Source organism: Schistocerca americana, chromosome 1 (assembly GCF_021461395.2).
Source record: "Schistocerca americana isolate TAMUIC-IGC-003095 chromosome 1, iqSchAmer2.1, whole genome shotgun sequence".
Lineage (NCBI taxonomy): Eukaryota > Metazoa > Arthropoda > Insecta > Orthoptera > Acrididae > Schistocerca > Schistocerca americana.
The window spans coordinates 418,854,307-418,871,837 of record NC_060119.1 but is presented as its reverse complement, the minus strand read 5'-3'; the positions used below and the strand labels follow the sequence as shown (position 1 = coordinate 418,871,837).

At 42.8% G+C, this 17,531-nt stretch overlaps 1 protein-coding gene across 1 annotated transcript in view; it reads right to left on the bottom strand.

The window, feature by feature from the left end:
- Positions 1-17,531, bottom strand: part of LOC124555913 (CLIP domain-containing serine protease 2-like) — a 113,029-nt gene that overhangs the window by 12,988 nt on the left and 82,510 nt on the right. The window contains exon 7 of the mRNA XM_047130002.1: positions 16,289-16,374. Within this exon, the coding sequence (XP_046985958.1) occupies positions 16,289-16,374 (86 nt within the window). The remainder of the gene's footprint in view (positions 1-16,288; positions 16,375-17,531) is intronic.

The window sequence follows — 17,531 nt, the reverse complement described above, 5'->3', positions numbered from 1 at the left end:
CTTGGGATTCGGAGGCTTGTCTTCCCTGTAAATTGGGATAGATGGTGATTTGTGGTCTATCTACCGAACGAGCACAATGCTTTGGCACGCACAAGTGTTTTGGAGTACACCGTTCACCGTACATTGTTGAACATGGAGCTCCGCAGCAGACCACCCCTACGTGTTCACATGTTGACCCAATTTCATCGTCAATTACGATTACAGTGACCACGGGACCATCGGGATTCAACCATAGACCGATGGAAACGTGTCGGCTCTTCTAATGAATGACATTTTTGTTACGCTAGGTTGATGGAGGTCTCCACAAACGCTGTCATCGAGATGAATCTTCTTCTTCTTCTTCCATTGGCACTACATTCCGGGATGGGACTTGGCCTCCTCAATAATTTTCTGCCATTCCTCTTTGGACTTTGCTGGGACCCCCAGTTACGCCAACCGACTCTGGCAGCGTCCTCTCCAACCTCGTCACTCCATTTCAATCTAGGTCGTCCTCTTGCTCTTCTTCTTCCAGGTTCACTGCAGCAGGCTTTCCTGGCGAGATCTGTCTCATCGAGTCGCATTACATGTCCAGCTCATGTCAGTCTGCACAGCTTTATGAACTTTACCACATCATCCTCCTTATAGCATTCATAAAGTTCCTCATTTCTTCGCCTTCTCCAGTTCTCATTTTCATATACAGGTGCAAAAATCCTCCTCAATATACTTATCTCATGTGCTCTCAGTTTGTTTTCTCCCTACTTCCTAATTGTCTATGTTTCTGAGCCATAAGTAAGTACTGGGTGTATCAGCGTTTCGTAAAGTCTGCACTTAGTCCCTCGTGCTATAAGCTTGGATTTAAAATGTCGCTACATTCCAAAGTAACATCGGTTAGAAGCACTTATGCGAGCCATAATTTCAGTAAAGGTGGTGCCATTTGCTTCTATCGTTGAGCCCAGACAGGCGAAACATTGTACTCGCTCAAATGTCATTCCATCAAGGGTTATTGTGGTCTGTAAGGGTTGGTTAGTGCCATTATACATATACTTCGTCTTTCCTTCATTAATTGTCAGGCCGAAAATGCACTTTGTAGATCACCAAATGTTCTGCTCATTAAATCCAAGACATCTACATATCCCAGAAATTGTACAGACTTATAGTAGATAGTTCCTCTTGTCTGGATACCCGATACACGTACCACTTTTTCAAGCAGCAGGTTGAAAAGTAGGCAGGAAATCTCATCTTCTTGCCTTAGCCCAGTTCGAGTGTGAAACTGAGGTGATAGCCTTGACTATACTCGCACGGTACACTGGGGATAGTTTAGGGTGACCTCTATTAAACGCACCAATTTTCGAGGCACTCGAAATTTCCGCATTGCCTCATAAAGTTTGGCCCGGTTTATTGTGTCCTATGCAGATTTAAAGTCAATGAAAGGATGGTGCACACCAACACTTAATTCATTGGTCTTTTCTACTATTTGTGGGAGAGTAAATACCTGGTTTACAGTGGACTTTCCTGGCCTGAACCCACATTGAGAGCTTCCAATAATATCTTCTGCTATAGGTGGAAGTATACTAAACAGGATATTTGATAGTATTTTATATATAATATTTAAAAGTGTTACGCCTCTGTAGTTGCTGCATTCAAATAGATCTCCTTTCTCATGCACCAGACACACTATCCCTGCATCCCATTCTTCTGGTAACTCTTACTTTTTCCAGATGAGGCACACAGTCTTGTAGATCCTACGATTTAGCTCAACTCATCCAGCTTTCAATACTTCAGATGTTGTATTGTTAGTTTCCGGTGCTTTATTGTTCTGCAATCGGGCAATTGCTTTGTTCACTTCTCCTTGGGAACGGGGAGGTACTATGGCAACATGTTCTGGAGCGACTGGGATATCTTCTACAGGGGTTCTGAGGCATCCAGCAGTTCACTGGACTACTCTACCCAACCCTCCAGTACCTCTTGGTCATCAATTAGTAGTGTACCATTTTTACTTTTATATAGATTGACGCGCGGCCTAAATGCTCTTCTTCCACTATTAATTTTCTGATAAAATTTTCTCACATCATTTGTTTCTCCAACTGTTCCCAATTCTTCAATCTGCTTTCTTTCCCATTCCTTTTTCTTTCTCCGATGCAGTTTCTTATGTTCTTTCCTTTTATCTTGATAATTTCTTACCGCTAAACGAGTATTGAACTTCTCATGCATTTTCCTGTATGCCAGATTTTTCTCCTAACTTATTCTCTTACATTCGTCATTGAACCAGGAATTCCTCGGTTGTTTTCCTTCTTGCCCTAGCACTTCTTCTGCTGCTTTAATGACTGCATCCCTGCAAGCGTTCCATTCCTGATACAGGTTATCACTTACACTAGGGGCGTATAATGCAAGTTTCTCAGCAACCTTCTCAGAGTACGTTTCAGAGTTGTCTTCATTTTTTAACTTCGATACCATATGCTTACTCTGAGGGGTTCGTTTGACTTTTCTTGCGTTGGATATTCGAGCTCTTAGTTTCGCAATTACAAAGTCCTCTGTAAGTTCGTATATCTAATAAGTATGAGGAATGCCTGCCATCAATAATTACATGATCAATTTGGTTGAAGGTACGCTGATCAGGCCTACACCATGTTGCTTTATGAGCCCTTTTGTGTGGGAACATAGTGCTATCTACAGCCATGTTATGTGACAATGCAAACTGAATGATGATTCAAATGGCTCTGAGCACTATGGGACTTAACATATGAAGTCATCAGTCCACTAGAACTTAGAACTACTTAAACCTAACTAACCTAAGGACATAACACACATCCATGCACGAGGCAGGATTCGAACCTGCGACCGTAGCAGTCGCCAGGTTCCGGAATGAAGCGACTAGAACCGCCCGGTCACCGCGGCCGGCAAACTGAATGACTGTGGCCATAGTCATTTGTGTATTCATGGAAGCTGTGCTTTCCAATTGCTGGGAGGTAATGTTCTTCTTTACCCATCAGTGCATTGAGGCCTCGATTAATTATTTTAGTGTCATACACAGGGAATCTGTCGTAAATTCTCTCGAGGCTTTCAAAGAAGGTGGCTTTATCCTGGTCATCTGATACTTATGTGGGTGCATGTACGTTGATTAATGAGTAGTTTGAGAATCGTGTCTTCAATCTCATATGTGAGATCCTTGATGTTATTCCAGTGAATCCACTCGCTATGTGTTTAAACTTTTGTCTTACTGTGAACTCTATACCAAATTCATGGTGGCTATCTGAACCATGGTAGAAAATTATCCAGCTTCCCACATCAAGCACTCCATGTCCAGTCCATCGTATTTCCTGTAGCGCAATTATGCCTTAATTGGTTTTAACGAGTTGATCTAGCAGTGACCTCGGGGCCCCCGCCCTGTACAGCGATTGTACGTTCCAGGTTCCAATAAACACACCATTTTTTCGTTTTCGTTTGTCTTTAACAGTGCCCTGTCGTCGTCCAAAAATCCGTCCGGCTTCTTTACTCTGAGGTTTCTCAACAACATTTTTTTTTACAGGAAGGGTTGTTAGCCGCTTGCCCAACCCCCAACTTGAAGGATTAGGATTTGTATGAGGTTTACTCCTTTAGGGAAGCTGGCTTCCCTGCCCTATGTTGTGGGACACACTTTGTCTGGCTCCGGTTTGAGTGACCCTGCCAGTAGCTACGCTACCGCCGACACAGATCTTGAGTTCATCGGAGCACGCAAACCCTCCCACCCGGCACTGAAGGTACCTTCGATAAGGCGGTGTCCCCTGGGAAGGCATTGAGATGAATGGAGGCTCGAAACGTGCAGTCGCCACGGACGCAGGCTGATGGAAGCAGATTTATGCTATGGGGGACATTCTCCTGTACTTGCAGTGGATCTGTGGTAGTAATCGAAGACACCCTGACAACTGTGACCCACCTGCATCCCTTCATGCTTGATTTCTTACTCGATGGCATCTTTCAGCGGTATGATTGTATGTGTTTCGGAGCTAGAACCGCGGTGTAGTGGGTTGACGAGAATTTTAGTGAACTTACGTTTATGTTGCGGCGACCAAATTCGCCTGACGTAAACCCTATGGAACCCATTTGGGTCGTTGTTGGGCGCCTTCACCACATACGCAGGTCAGCGGCCCGTTATTTAATCGAATTACATGACCTGTGCGTGGACATCTAATGCCACGTACCTCCACAAACCTACCAACAAACTGTCAGATTCCTGATACCCAGAATTAGTTATGCATTTCGTTCCAAAGACGGACAAACAAGCTACTAAGGAGGTGGTGATAATGTTTTGGCTCATCAGTGTACGTTATTTATGAATATACAAACGTTTATGGTGATTTATGAGTAGTATTATTGTAAATTTGTTCAAATGCAACAGAGGTTGGATTTAAAGCTATTTCCTCCTCTGCTTCACGAAACCGTTAGTTTGAAGCGGTGCTGTAGCTTCTTGCTGTAGTTAGTTCTCATGGTGTCTCACCTATCAGTTGTCCTCGCGGTGCGTGAGAGTCCGCAGCTCGTGGTCTAGTGGCCAGCGTTGCTGCTTGTGGATCACGGGGTCCCGGGTTCGATTGCCGGCTGGGTTGGGGATTTTCTCTGACCAGTGACTGGGTGCTTGTATTGTCCTCATCATTTCATCGTCATCATTCGTGACAGTGGCTAGATTGGATTGTGAAGAAACTGGACTGTGGAAGAATTGGGAATTTGTACGGGCGCTGATGACCGCGCAGTTGGGCCCCCCACAAACCAAACATCTTCATCGTCGTTGCGCGTAAGTCAAACGCCACATGTTTTTTCGAACAGCACTCGATACCACAGCTAGCTCTGTGCATGTTGAGAATTCTCGAGCCCTTTTGAACGTGAGTATCGTTTACTCACTCCTCATAATTTCGCTCTAAGCACAACCTTATTTTTAGATATCGCTACTGTAACCCAAGTCTCATGACGTAACATTGAAATTAGAAACCTTGCATGAAAGAATGAACAAACATAATGACGTTGATACACTCCACCCACAGCGGTATTCAGGGTACTTTATTACGCCGCAACCAATTTCTTTTCAAGTTCTGTAAAAACTGTTCGAACTCTTCAGTCATGATGTCGAATTAATTCTGTAAGAATTGGTTACGAAGACTACGTGCGAATTTTCAGTGTCACCCTTTGACGTGCATTGCTACGAAACTAGTTGTGGTATAATAAAGGCACTATTAAAGTAGCTGTGGTAGTTGTTATTAAGGTTAACACGGATCACCTGTGGAGCACAGAATAATCATGATTTAACAAACGTGTAACTCTCCTTGTTGACGCAATGTTTTGCTAATGTAAGAATTAAACAACTCGACTATTAACTATGCGTATAATTACAATATTAAATGTTGGATAAGTAGAGTAAAATACATTGTATGTTAAACCTGTACGGAGTTGTGCTGCCTCGAAACTTAACCGAGTCACGCACTAACCCGGGGGACTAATCATACTACAGAATAAAAGTAGCAGGAAATCACAGGCGGCTGTGAGCCTAGGTTGTTTTCTCACTCGGTGAAGGGAAAGACTTACAGTGGTAGCCGCAAACCGAAAAGGAACAAGAAAAATCCACATTAGATGCAAATTCAAATATTCTTTTTTGTTTCTTACTCCAGCGTCCACCGCTGCCAGTCGCATTGCAAACAGTGACATGGAGGCGTCAAATGGAGAGCAAAGAGGTGTTGTTGGTTTTCCGACAGCGGAAGGAGTAGGAGGAACGGACATTCATCGACGAAAGTCACAAGTGTACGGAGAAACACTGCATGTCCGTTGCAAGGGTCAAGGCATGGCACAAGCGCTTCAGGGAAGGACGGGTGTCGTTAGCTGATGATGCACAGTCTGGAGTGCCACACTGCATTACCGATGACATTGTCCAGCTGGTGGATGCATTCATTACACAGGACCGCCGGGTGACAGTTGTGAGATTTAGTGTCTGAAGTGTTCACACACCATCATGAAGGAACGACTGCACAGGTGCAAAGTGTGTGCTCACAGTCTTCAACCATACCAGGAAGCATGTTGAGTGCTTGCTCATTTGCAGCGCTATGCTCGGGAAGGGAGTGCGTTCCTGGCACGAGTGGTGGCTGGAGATGAGTCATGGTGTCACTTCGAACCAGAATCAAAACGACAGAGTCTCCAGTGGAAGCATCCAGGGTCATCACCACAAAAAAAAAGCAAAGGCTATCCACACGAGTGCACGAAATGTTGTGCTGAAGTTCTTCTTTGATCAAGAAGGCCCTTTTCTGATTCACTTCCTGCAGCACGGGACAACAGTGAATGCCCAGCGTTACTCGCATACCTTGACCACCCTTCGCCAAGCGGTTAACTCAAAACGACCAGGCAGTCTCAGCCATGCGGTCATTCTGCTCCACGACAATGCAAAGCCTCATATGGCCAACACAGTCGCGGCACTCCTGCAGAAATACAAATGGGAGGTTCTCGGCCACCCTCCATACAGTCTGGACCTCTCTCCATTTTTGGCCCCCTTAAAAAGGTTCTGAGGGGCAAACCATTCACCTCGGAAGACGACGTACAGCTGTATGTGCGGAACTAGTTAACATCACAGCCCCGGGAATTCTATGAGACGGCCATTCACCCCCTTGTGTCACAGTGAGACGAGTGTCTCAACAGCCAGGGTCAGTACTTCTAACATACAGGTACTGGTTTCTGTAATTATGCCTCCGGCTCGTTTCTTTTTGAACGCCCATTATAGTTAATTTGAGGTTCCGTTGTGCGTGGTACCATCTATGACAAAGACACTGAACTTTGCGCCTGAACAACTGTTTCACATAATTTTTTGAATAAATATCTCTGAACGTGGCGAAAAAATAATCAGTGACTTCAGATACTTTTGAGCACCCTGTAAATTACTATGAAATTTTGCAAGTTACATTGATGACGAAAGTTTTTTGATTAACAGTTTTGAACGTAGCGCAAAACAAACAGCGTTTCGATATTTTGGGCACTCTATAAAGTATTTTGAAATATTGCTCGTTAGACCCTTTACCTAAGTTTCTCGCCGAAAATGGTGCTAAAAAAATGTAATATTTTTGTAATGATATTTACATAGACTAGATTTTGTTTGATTTTTTCCCAGTTCCACTTCTGTACTATATATTACAAAGACAGAGATATAAAATATTTACTAATGAGGTAAAATTTTAAATGTGCCCACTTTTTATGCTGGAAATGTTGTAAGGAAGGATACTTTCAAAAACGGCTTAGAATTTCAAATATGTGTATGTGTGCGTGTGCATGTGTGTGTGCGTGCAAGCGCTTACGAAATGTGTGTGTGTGTGTGTGTGTGTTTGTGGCTTACTAGAAGTTTTTGACAAATAACGCTGTGAGTAATTGCTGTGAATAATTTATAACATGGAGAGGTATGGGAAAAAATGTATTCTGCACTGTTATTGATAGCGAAAGTTTTACACTGTGATTGGCTGAAAACCACTTCCCATCGTCCGGCATCTCGCAAATTTGCCACCACCCGCCACCATTAATTGTTTTAAATATTCCGCCCATCCATATTTTTCACATTTTCAAATGTTCCTCCATCTCCCTCCTTCAATTTTTTAAAAGTACCTGACATCCGTCATCTCGATGACGTTAGTGAAAAAGGGGGTGTGGCTTATGACTCACTATGATCAAATCATAGGCTAGGGGCTTGCCTTGAACCGTAACAAATACAAGCAAATTGGATCTCTTTGAGTAGGTGTGCCAAAATTGCAGTAGCATTCCTACTGAAGGGATTACGAATCAAATTCAACACAAATGGAACTTCATCCTCTGGAATAGAAGACACGGCTGTTGTTGTTGTTGTGGTCTTCAGTCCAAAGACTGGTTTGATGCAGCTCTCCATGCAACTCCATCCTGTGCAAGCCTCTTCATCTAAGAGTAACCACTGCAACCTACATTATTCTGAATCTGCTTAGTGTATTCCTCTCTTAGTCTCTCTCTACGATTTTTACCCTGCATGCTTCCCTCCAATATTAAATTGGTGATCCCATGATGCTACAGAATGTGTCCTACCAACCAATCCCTTCTCCTAGTCAAGTTGTGGCACAAATTCCTCTTCTCCCCAATTCTGTTCATTACCTCCTCATTAGTTATGTGATCTACCCATCTAATCTTCAGCATTCTTCTGTAGCACCGCATTTCCAAAGATTCCATTCTCTTCTTGTGACAACTGTTTATCCTCCATGTTTCACAACCATACATGGCTACATTCCACACAAATACTTTCGAAAAAGGCTTCCTGGGACTTAAAACTGTTCTCGATGTTAACAAATTTCTCTTCTTCCGACTCGCATTCGGGAGGACGATGGTTCAATCCCGTGTCCGGCCATCCTGATTTAGATTTTCTGTGATTTCCCTAAATCGCTCCAGGCAAATGCCGGGATGGTTCCTTCGAAAGGGCACGGCCGACCTCCTTTCCTAATCCGATGAGACCGATGACCTCGCTGTCTGGTCTCCTCCCCCAAAACAACCCAACCATCTTCTTCCGAAACGTTTTTCTTGCCGTTGCCAGTCAACGTTTTATATCTTCTCTACTTCGACAATTATCAGCTATTTTGCTCCCCAAATAGCGAAACTCATTGCTACTTTAAGTGTCTCATTTCCTAATCTAATTCTCTCAGCATCAACTGATTTAATTCAACTACATTCCACAATTTTCGTTTTGCTTTTGTTGGCGTTCATCTTATATCCTCCTTTCAAGACACTGTCCATTCCGTTCAACTGCTCCTCCAAGTCCTTCTGTGCCTCTGATAGAATTAAAATGTCATCGGCAAACGTCAAGGTTTTTATTTCTTCTCCGTAGATTTTAATCCCTACTCCAAATTTTTATTTTGCTTCCTTTAGTTCTTGCTTAATATACAGATTGAATAACGTCGGGGATAAGCTATAACCTTGTCTGAGTCCCATCTCAAGCACTGCTTTCCTTTCGTGCCCCTCAACTCTTACAACGACCATCTGGTTTTTGTACAAAATGTAAATAGCCTTTCAGTCCCTGTATTTTATCCCTGCCACCTTCAGAATTTGAAAGAGGGGATTCCAGCCAACATTGCCAAACCTTTCTCTAAGCCTATAAATGCTAGAAACATAGTTTTGTCTTTCCCTAACCTATCTTCTGAGATGAGTCGTAAGGTCAGTATTGGTTCGGGTGTTCCAACATTTCAACAGAATGCAAACTGATCTTCTCCGATGTCAGCTTCTACCAGTTTTTCCATTCGTCTGTAAAGAATTTGTGTTAGTATTTTGCAAACGTGATGTATTAAGCTGATAGGTAATTTTGACACCTGTCAACACCTTCTTTCTTTGGGACTGGAATTATTATAGTCTTCTTGAAGTCTGAGGGTATTTCGCTGTCACATACATCTTGCTCACCAGATGGAAGTGTTTTGTCATGGCTGGCTCTCCCAAGGCTATCAATAGTTCTAACGGAATGTTGTCTACTCCCGGGGCCTTGTTTCGAGTTAGGTCTTGCAGTGCTCTATCAAATTCTTCACGCAGTATCATACCTCTCATTTCATCTTCATCTACGTCCTCTTCCATTTCCATAATTTTACCCTCAAGTACATCGCCCTTGTATAGACTCTCTATATACTCCTTCCATCTTTCTGCTTTCCCTTCTTTGCTTAGGATTGGTTTTCCATATGAGCTCCTGATATTCATACAGGTGGTTCTCTTGTCTCGAAAGGTCTCTTTAGTTTTCCTGTAGGAGGCATCTACCTTACCCCTAGCGATATATGCTTCTACATCCTTGCATTTATCCTTTAGCCGTTCCTGCTTAACCATTTGCACTTCCTGTCGATCTCATTTTTAAGACGTTTGTATTCCCTTTCTCCCGGTTCTTCACTGGATTTTTATATTTTCTCCTTTGATTAGTTAAATTCAATGTCTCTTGTATTATTTAAGGATTTATACTAGCCCTCGTCTTTTTACCTACTTGATCCTCTGCTGCCTTCACCACTTCATCTCCCATAGCTACCCATTCTTTTTCTACTGTAGTCCTTTCCCCTGTTCTTGCCAATAATTCCCTAATGCTTCCCTTCTGAAACTCTTTACAACCTCTGGTTCTTTCAGTTTATCCAGGCTCCATCTCCCTAAACTCCTACCTTTTTGTAGTTACTTCAGTTTTAATCTACAGTTTGTAACCAATAAATTGTGGTCAGAGTCTACATCTGCATCTCGTTCTTAAATTTCTGTCTTACCATTATATAATGTATCTGAAACCTTTCGGTGTCTTCAGGCCTCTTTCATGATTCTTAAATCAAGCGTTAGCTACGATTAAATTATGTTCTGTCAAAATTCTAGCAGGCGGCTAACTCTTTAATTTCTTTCCCCCACTACAGTTTCACCTACTACAGTTCCTTCTCTTCCTTTTCCTACTGTCGAATCCCAGCCCCCCTGCCCTCCCCCCCCCCCCCCCCCCCGCCCCCGCCTCCATTACTATTAAATTTTCGTTTTACTTAACTATCTGAATAATTTCTTTTATCACGTAATACATTTCTTCAATCTCTTCATCATCTGCGGTGCCAGCCGGCATATTAATTTGTACTTCTGTGTTGGGCGTGGGCTTCGTGTCCGTCTTGGCTACAATAATGCGTTCACTATGCTGTTCGTAGTAGCTTATCCGCGTTCCATTTTTTTTTTTTTTTCATTATTAAACCTACTCCTTCATTACTCATATTTGATTATGTATTGGTGACCCTGCATTCACATGACCAGACGTCGTGTTCCTCCTGCCACTGAATTTTATTAATTCCTACTATATCTAACTTTAACATATCCATTTCCCTTTTTTAAATTTTCTAACCTACATGCCCGATCAAGGGATCTAACATTCCACGCTCCGATCCGTAGAACGCCAGTTTTGTTTCTCCTGATAAAGATGTCCTTCCCGTCCGGAGATCCGAACGGGAGACTATTTTACCTCCAGAATATTTTACCCAAGAGGAAGCCACCATCATTTAATCATACAGTAGAGCTGCATGCCCTCGGGAAAAATTACTGCTGTAGTTCAGCCGTTCGCAGTACCAGCACAGCAAGGCCGTTTTGGTTGATGTTTTGAGGCCAGATCAGTCAATCATCCGGACAGTTGTCCTGCAACTTGTGAAAGGGCTGCTGCCCCTCTTCAGGAACTACATATTTTTCTGGCCTGTCAAGAGATATCCCTCCGCTGTCGTTGCACCTACGGTACCGCTATCTATATCGCTGAAGCGCGGAAGCCTGCCCACCAACGACATGGTCCACGTGGAGGGGGAAACAGTATATTAGAAATAATTTTTCCATCATGGAAAACTATCTGAAGCTTCCCATACATTAAGATTTCCTTGGAACTACAATACTCTTACATAAAAAAATTGATGTTGAACCCGAAAATTTTCTAATAACGGAAAACTGTCCTCCACTTAGCGTTCGAGCCAGTCTATTTTCCTCTCTCATTACAATCCAGGACCGCGACTACAGTGCAGACTCTTTCGATATCTACATCTACTATTTTGTCTCAGAGTCTAACACAATTCCCTTGTGGTCTTTTTGGCAGGAGGAAAGGATAAAATGGACTGCTACGAAGGTCTTTATCGCTCTTGTTTCCTACTATTCTCCTATTTACAGTATGGTCCGATGTTTATCTATTTTCTGACCAGATTTGTAATTCTGTTTATTACTTATACAAAGAGTTTATGAACTAGAGATTGTCACTACTAATGGCTTACATAGTTTCACTCCCAGAAACATCAATGAAAGTTTACTCCTGCGTAGGAAAGTAAGATTATTGAGTTAACAGGTAGCAAGATTCCAATTTTGGCTAGAAACTGAGGCGACGTGTCGAATAGAGACAAATATGTTGCGAAATTTTTGAGTAAAGAGCAACGGGTGTAACCAAAACAACATCAGAACTGGTCTCGCGACGATCAGATGAGTTTTCTTCTGAGATGACGGTAGTTTCGGTATTCTAAATTCTACCGCGTTCACTTTAAGATAAAGGAAGGAATTAACCGAATGGGACGGAAATGGGTAGATGTGATTCACATGTACAGACAAACGATTACAATTTCAGAATAATTGGACGATTGATTCAAAAGAAGAGCTTTGCAATCTGAGCAAATCAATAACGCGTTGGTCCACCTCTGACCCGTTGCAAGCAGTTGTTCGGCTTAGCATTGGTTCACAGAGTTGTTAGATGTCCTCATGGGGATATCGCGGCAAATCATATCCAGCTGGCGCCTTAGATCGTCAAAATCTCCAACTGGTTGGATCTCAGTTGGGGAGAGATTCGGTAACTTTGCTGGCCAAAGCAGTGGACAAGCAGTAGAAACTCTCGCCGTGTGCTGGCGGACACTATCCTGCTGAAACGTAACCCCAGTACAGCTCGACATGAAGAGCACATCGCGGCACCCTCACAGCACAGCGGCACGTCGGCGATATTTTGTGCCCCCTTTCGTTGTCCTCTATGGCAAGCCATCCTGGGCTTACATTTCAGCGAGAAATGTTTACCCCACAGGGTTACACTTCCTACTGCCTGTCTTCGTGTTTGCCAAACCATGCCTTGGCCAGCAAGGTCGCCGGATCTCTCCCCAACTGAGAACGTTTGGAGCATTATGGGCAGGCCCTCCAACCAGCTCGGATTTTTGACGATCTAAAGCACCGATTGGATAAAATTTGCCACGATATCCCCATGAAAACATCTAACAATTCTGTGAACCACTGCTAAGCCGAATAACTGCTTGCATAATGGTCAGAGGTGTACCAATGTGTTGCAAAGCTCTTTCTTTTGAATGAACCGCGCAATTTTTCTGAAATTGTAATCATTTGTTTTTCTCTACGTGTACATCACACCTACCGATTTCTGCCCAATGGAATAATTTAATCGTGGTGAATCGCTTTTCTGTCTTAGAATGTATTTTAATATGTCTCCAGGCAGACAAATTGGTTATTTCATCTGGAATTTTGCCACACATTTGAACTTTTCAGTTTGCCATAGTTTCTTTAGAAAAATGTTTAATTAATGAATATACAGGGAACTAATTTCACGGACTTTAATTTTCGTTAACAAATGGTGAATTTAACCCCTCCGGATCGCCGTGCGTGTTAAAATGCCACTTCTGGGACAAGATGTGCACCGGTCACGTATCTAGTTCACTTGGCGGTTTAACGACGAGGCTCCACATCTACATCTACATATATACTCCGCTAGCTACGAAGCGGTGTGTAGCGGAGGGCATAATTCCCGCCAAAGTCGTATTTCCTCCCCTCTGTTCCACTCGCGGATCGCACGAAGTAAAAACGACTGTCTGTACGCCTCAGTACGAGCTCTAATTTCTCTTATCTTTGAATGGTGATCATTGCGCGATTTGAAAGTTGGTGGTAATGATATATATGCTCTACATCCTCGGTGAAGGTCGGATCTCGGAATTTAGTGAGCAGCCCCTTCCGTTTAGCCCACCGTCTATCTGCAAGTGTGACCCACTTCAAACTTTCTATGAGATTTGTAACACTCTCGCGATGGCCAAATGTACCAGTCATGAATCTCGCCGCTCTTTTTTGGGCCTTCTCAATCTCTTGAATCAAACCCAACTGATAAGGGTCCCATACAGACTAACAATACTGGAGACTGGACGAGCTAACGTATTGTAAGCTATTTCCTTTGTTGAAGGACTGCATCGCTTCAGGATTCAACCAATAAACCGCAATCTAGAGTTTGTCCTATACGTTACTTACGTAATCTGATCATTCCATTTGAGATCATTTCGAATAGTCACACAAAGGCACTTGACGGATGTTACCGCTTCCAAAGACTGGGCATTTATTTTTTATTCGTACATTAATGGGGATTTTCGCCTTGTTATACGCAGTAGGTTACACTTACTACACTACTGGCCATTAAAATTGCAACACCAAGAAGAAATGCAGATGATAAAAGGGTACTCATTGGACAAATATATTTTTCTAGAACTGACATCTGATTACATTTTCACGGAATTTGCATAGATCCTGAGAAATCAGTACCCAGAACAACCACCTCTGGCCGTGATAACTGCCTTGATACGCCTGGGCAATGAGCCAAACAGAGCTTGGATGGCGTGTGCAGGTACAGCTGCCCATGCAGCTTCAACACGATACCACAGTTCATCAAGAGTAGTGACTGGCGTATTGTGACGAGCCAGTTGCTTGGCCACCATTGACCAGAGGTTTTCGATTGATGATGGATCTGGAACATGTGCTGGCCAGGGCAGCAGTCGAACATTTTATGTATCCAGAAAGGCCCGTACAGGACCTGCAACATGCGGTCGTGCATTATCCTGCTGAAATGTAGGGTTTTGCGGGGATCGAGTGAAGGGTACAGCCACGGGTCGTAACACATCTGAAATGAAAAGTCCACTGCTCAAAGTGCCGTCAAGGCGAACAAGAGGTGACCGAGACGTGTAACCAATGGCACCCCATACCATCACGCCGGGTGATACGCCAGTATGGCGATGACGAATACACGCTTCCAATGTGCGTTCACCGCCATGTCGCCAAACACGGATGGGACCATCATGATGATGTAGTTGAGTACACCATCGCAGGCGCTCCTGTCTGTGATGCAGCGTCAAGGGTAACCGCAACCATGGTCTCCGATCTGATAGTCCATGCTGCTGCAAACGTCGTCGAACTGTTCGTGCAGATGGTTGTCGTCTTGGAAACGTCCCCATCTGTTGACTCAGGGATCGAGACGTGGCTGCACTACCCGTTACAGTCATGCGGATAAGATGCCTGTCATCTCGACTGCTAGTGATACGAGGCCGTTGGGATCCAGCACGGCGTTCCGCATTACCCTCCTGAACCGACCAATTCCATATTCTGCTAACAGTCATTGGATCTCGACCAACGCGAGCAGCAATGTCGCGATACGATAAACCGCAGTCGCGATATGCTACAATCTGACCTTTATCAAAGTCGGAAACGTGATGGTACGCATTTCTATTAAAAACTGGCCATGCCAAATCTGTTCACACCCATACCGCCACTTTGTGAACAAACGAACGAAAAAAAGAAGCAGAAAACAAATTTTTAGAAGCCACACTCAAGAAAGCACCACGTCTTGGTACTTAAGAAGTCTTCCTGTTCGGCTATCCTACAGTTGCAGCAATTATTCCAGTGAAACAAAATGCGTCGTCTCCTCGCACAAAGACAAGACCTTTCGTTTCACATTATTTTGCCTGTTTGCGTCGCGTACAAGAAAACTTACTGTGCCCTGTTTACACTCTCCCAGAACGGTTCGTATCATTACTTGCTGCATCTTTTTCGCAATTCAGTAGCGTCAAACGATTCCGATTTTTTATGTGGTGTTCCACGGCTGCAGCCTTCATATATAAGAAATTTTCGGCAAATAAAGAGCTGCAAAGTAAATCCACCGTCTTTTGGACATCATTTGCAAGTACTATTTTAGTGTGTGGATTTCGATCATTTCAGTGCCATAAGAGAAACATGAATTTTTGAAGTTCGTATTCAGATGACTATTGATTTATTGAGACACCTGACTTTTCTGTCTCCATCAGATAGTTCGCCTCATTACTGAGATACTACATCCATTCTGAGAAGCATAAGAGGGATTTAGTTGACAGTGTAATTGGATGGCAATGGCTAAACGTCTCGTTAGCTACTTTTGCAAATAAACTCAGGAGGATTCCTGTATTTTCTCCAGTGAACACTGAGTACTTGGTCTCCCCCCCCCCCCCCCCTCCCGTATCAATCTCAATCTTATCTACTTTTATACTTTTAGACTGCACTTTGGCCTTTGGTTCTGCTCACAGTCGAGATACGGGATTGGTCTTGTGCTCTTGCAGTTGGACAGTATGATCCAGTAAGGGTGACCGCGTTTGCAATCTTATATTTTGTTCACATTCAGTTAGTAAAGTGCTAATACAGCGAATATAACCAAGTTACTCTTGTAAAAATCGGTTACTGAATAATGGCCTGAAAATATAAACATTTAGGTGTAGAAAAACGGTAGGAAAATCGTTGTACCTCTTTTAGTCACGAATTCACACTATATGATCTTCTGTAACAATTTTATAACGATAATAGTACAGAGAAATGTATGCTACATATCTCTAGGTACAGAGAATGTTATTCCAGTGCATGCATCCACAAAAATACTAGGCTCGGCACTTTTACTGCTCATTCTAAAATAATCGATGTACACGCAAGTTTAATCCTGGAAAACCCTTTATGCTACTTGGCTACACACGAGAACCCTTCATATCTAAGCAGAGGCTTGTACAAAGTCTAATCACAATGTCCTCACCGTGCGCCGTCCGTTGTACACTCCTTTGCACTCTTCCTCCGTGACTGCGGGCACTGCGACCTTCAGCTTCACTGGGCTGAACGCACCTGCAACATATTAATGCTAGATTTTACCCAATATTACAAAATAAGTACCACAATGTCCCGAGAAAAATATTCCTTAATTTTACGAAACTGCTGAAGGTGTAATTTATGAACAAAGATAATGATTTTTCGTTACGTCATATAAAAGTGAAGTTAACTTGGATCACAATTTTGACAGAGAGAAACAACAAAAATTAAAAACATATTAGTGAAACAGCGTAATTTACAGCATCTTTTAGCGGGCATCAGCGCTATTTACCATTCTATAGCTATTAATATCATGACCATACTTTTACCGTTCTGCCTTTCTATGAATGTCCTGTTAACCACCTATAGAATTACTAACTACTGTTAACTACTTTTAAAATTATTTTTATGCGTCACTCTTATTTCTCCCTCGACATTGCCCTGTTTTTATTTTTTAGTGAAATATGTGGGTCAAGGTTTTTTACTACAAAATTACAGAATGATATGTCTACTTTCTTCAGTGAATTAGCGTAATTTCTATGATGCAAATAGTGAAAATGCCAGATTCAGTATCACAGCTTCATTAGTGGTGCATAGCTACCAGTTTTTCACTGCTTTTCTTCTGAATGAATTCAAGATTTACATTTTTGCGATTTCGTCCACTCTAGAGAAATATTATTTGAAAGAAACTGGGACGTTTTCCATTGGTCACCGAGCGTATCGTTACAAATACAAAGAAAATGCTCCACGTAAAAACAAATTAAATTGAAGTATTAGAATTATAAAACGAAAATTGGATGCAGTAAGTAGTATTACAAAAGCGACAACACTGTATACAGAAACAAAGGCCGCGCGGGATTAGCCGTGGGGTCTAAGGCGCTGCAGTCATGGACTGTGCGGCTGGTCCCGGCGGAGGTTCGAGTCCTCCCGCGGGCATGGGTGTGTGTGTTTGTCCTTAGGATACTTTCGGTTAAGTAGTGTGTAAGCTTAGGGACTGATCACCTTAGAAGTTAAGTCCAATAAGATTTCACACACACAGTACACACACACAGAAACAAAGGTAATAAAGAAAGTGAATAGTGGAACTGTGGGAGTAACATGCAATTCATATTTTAGGGACAATATAATTCTTGAAACACTGAATGGAATGCTTTGAATTCATGATACTCCTGAGCAGAACTTTGTTTTCATCA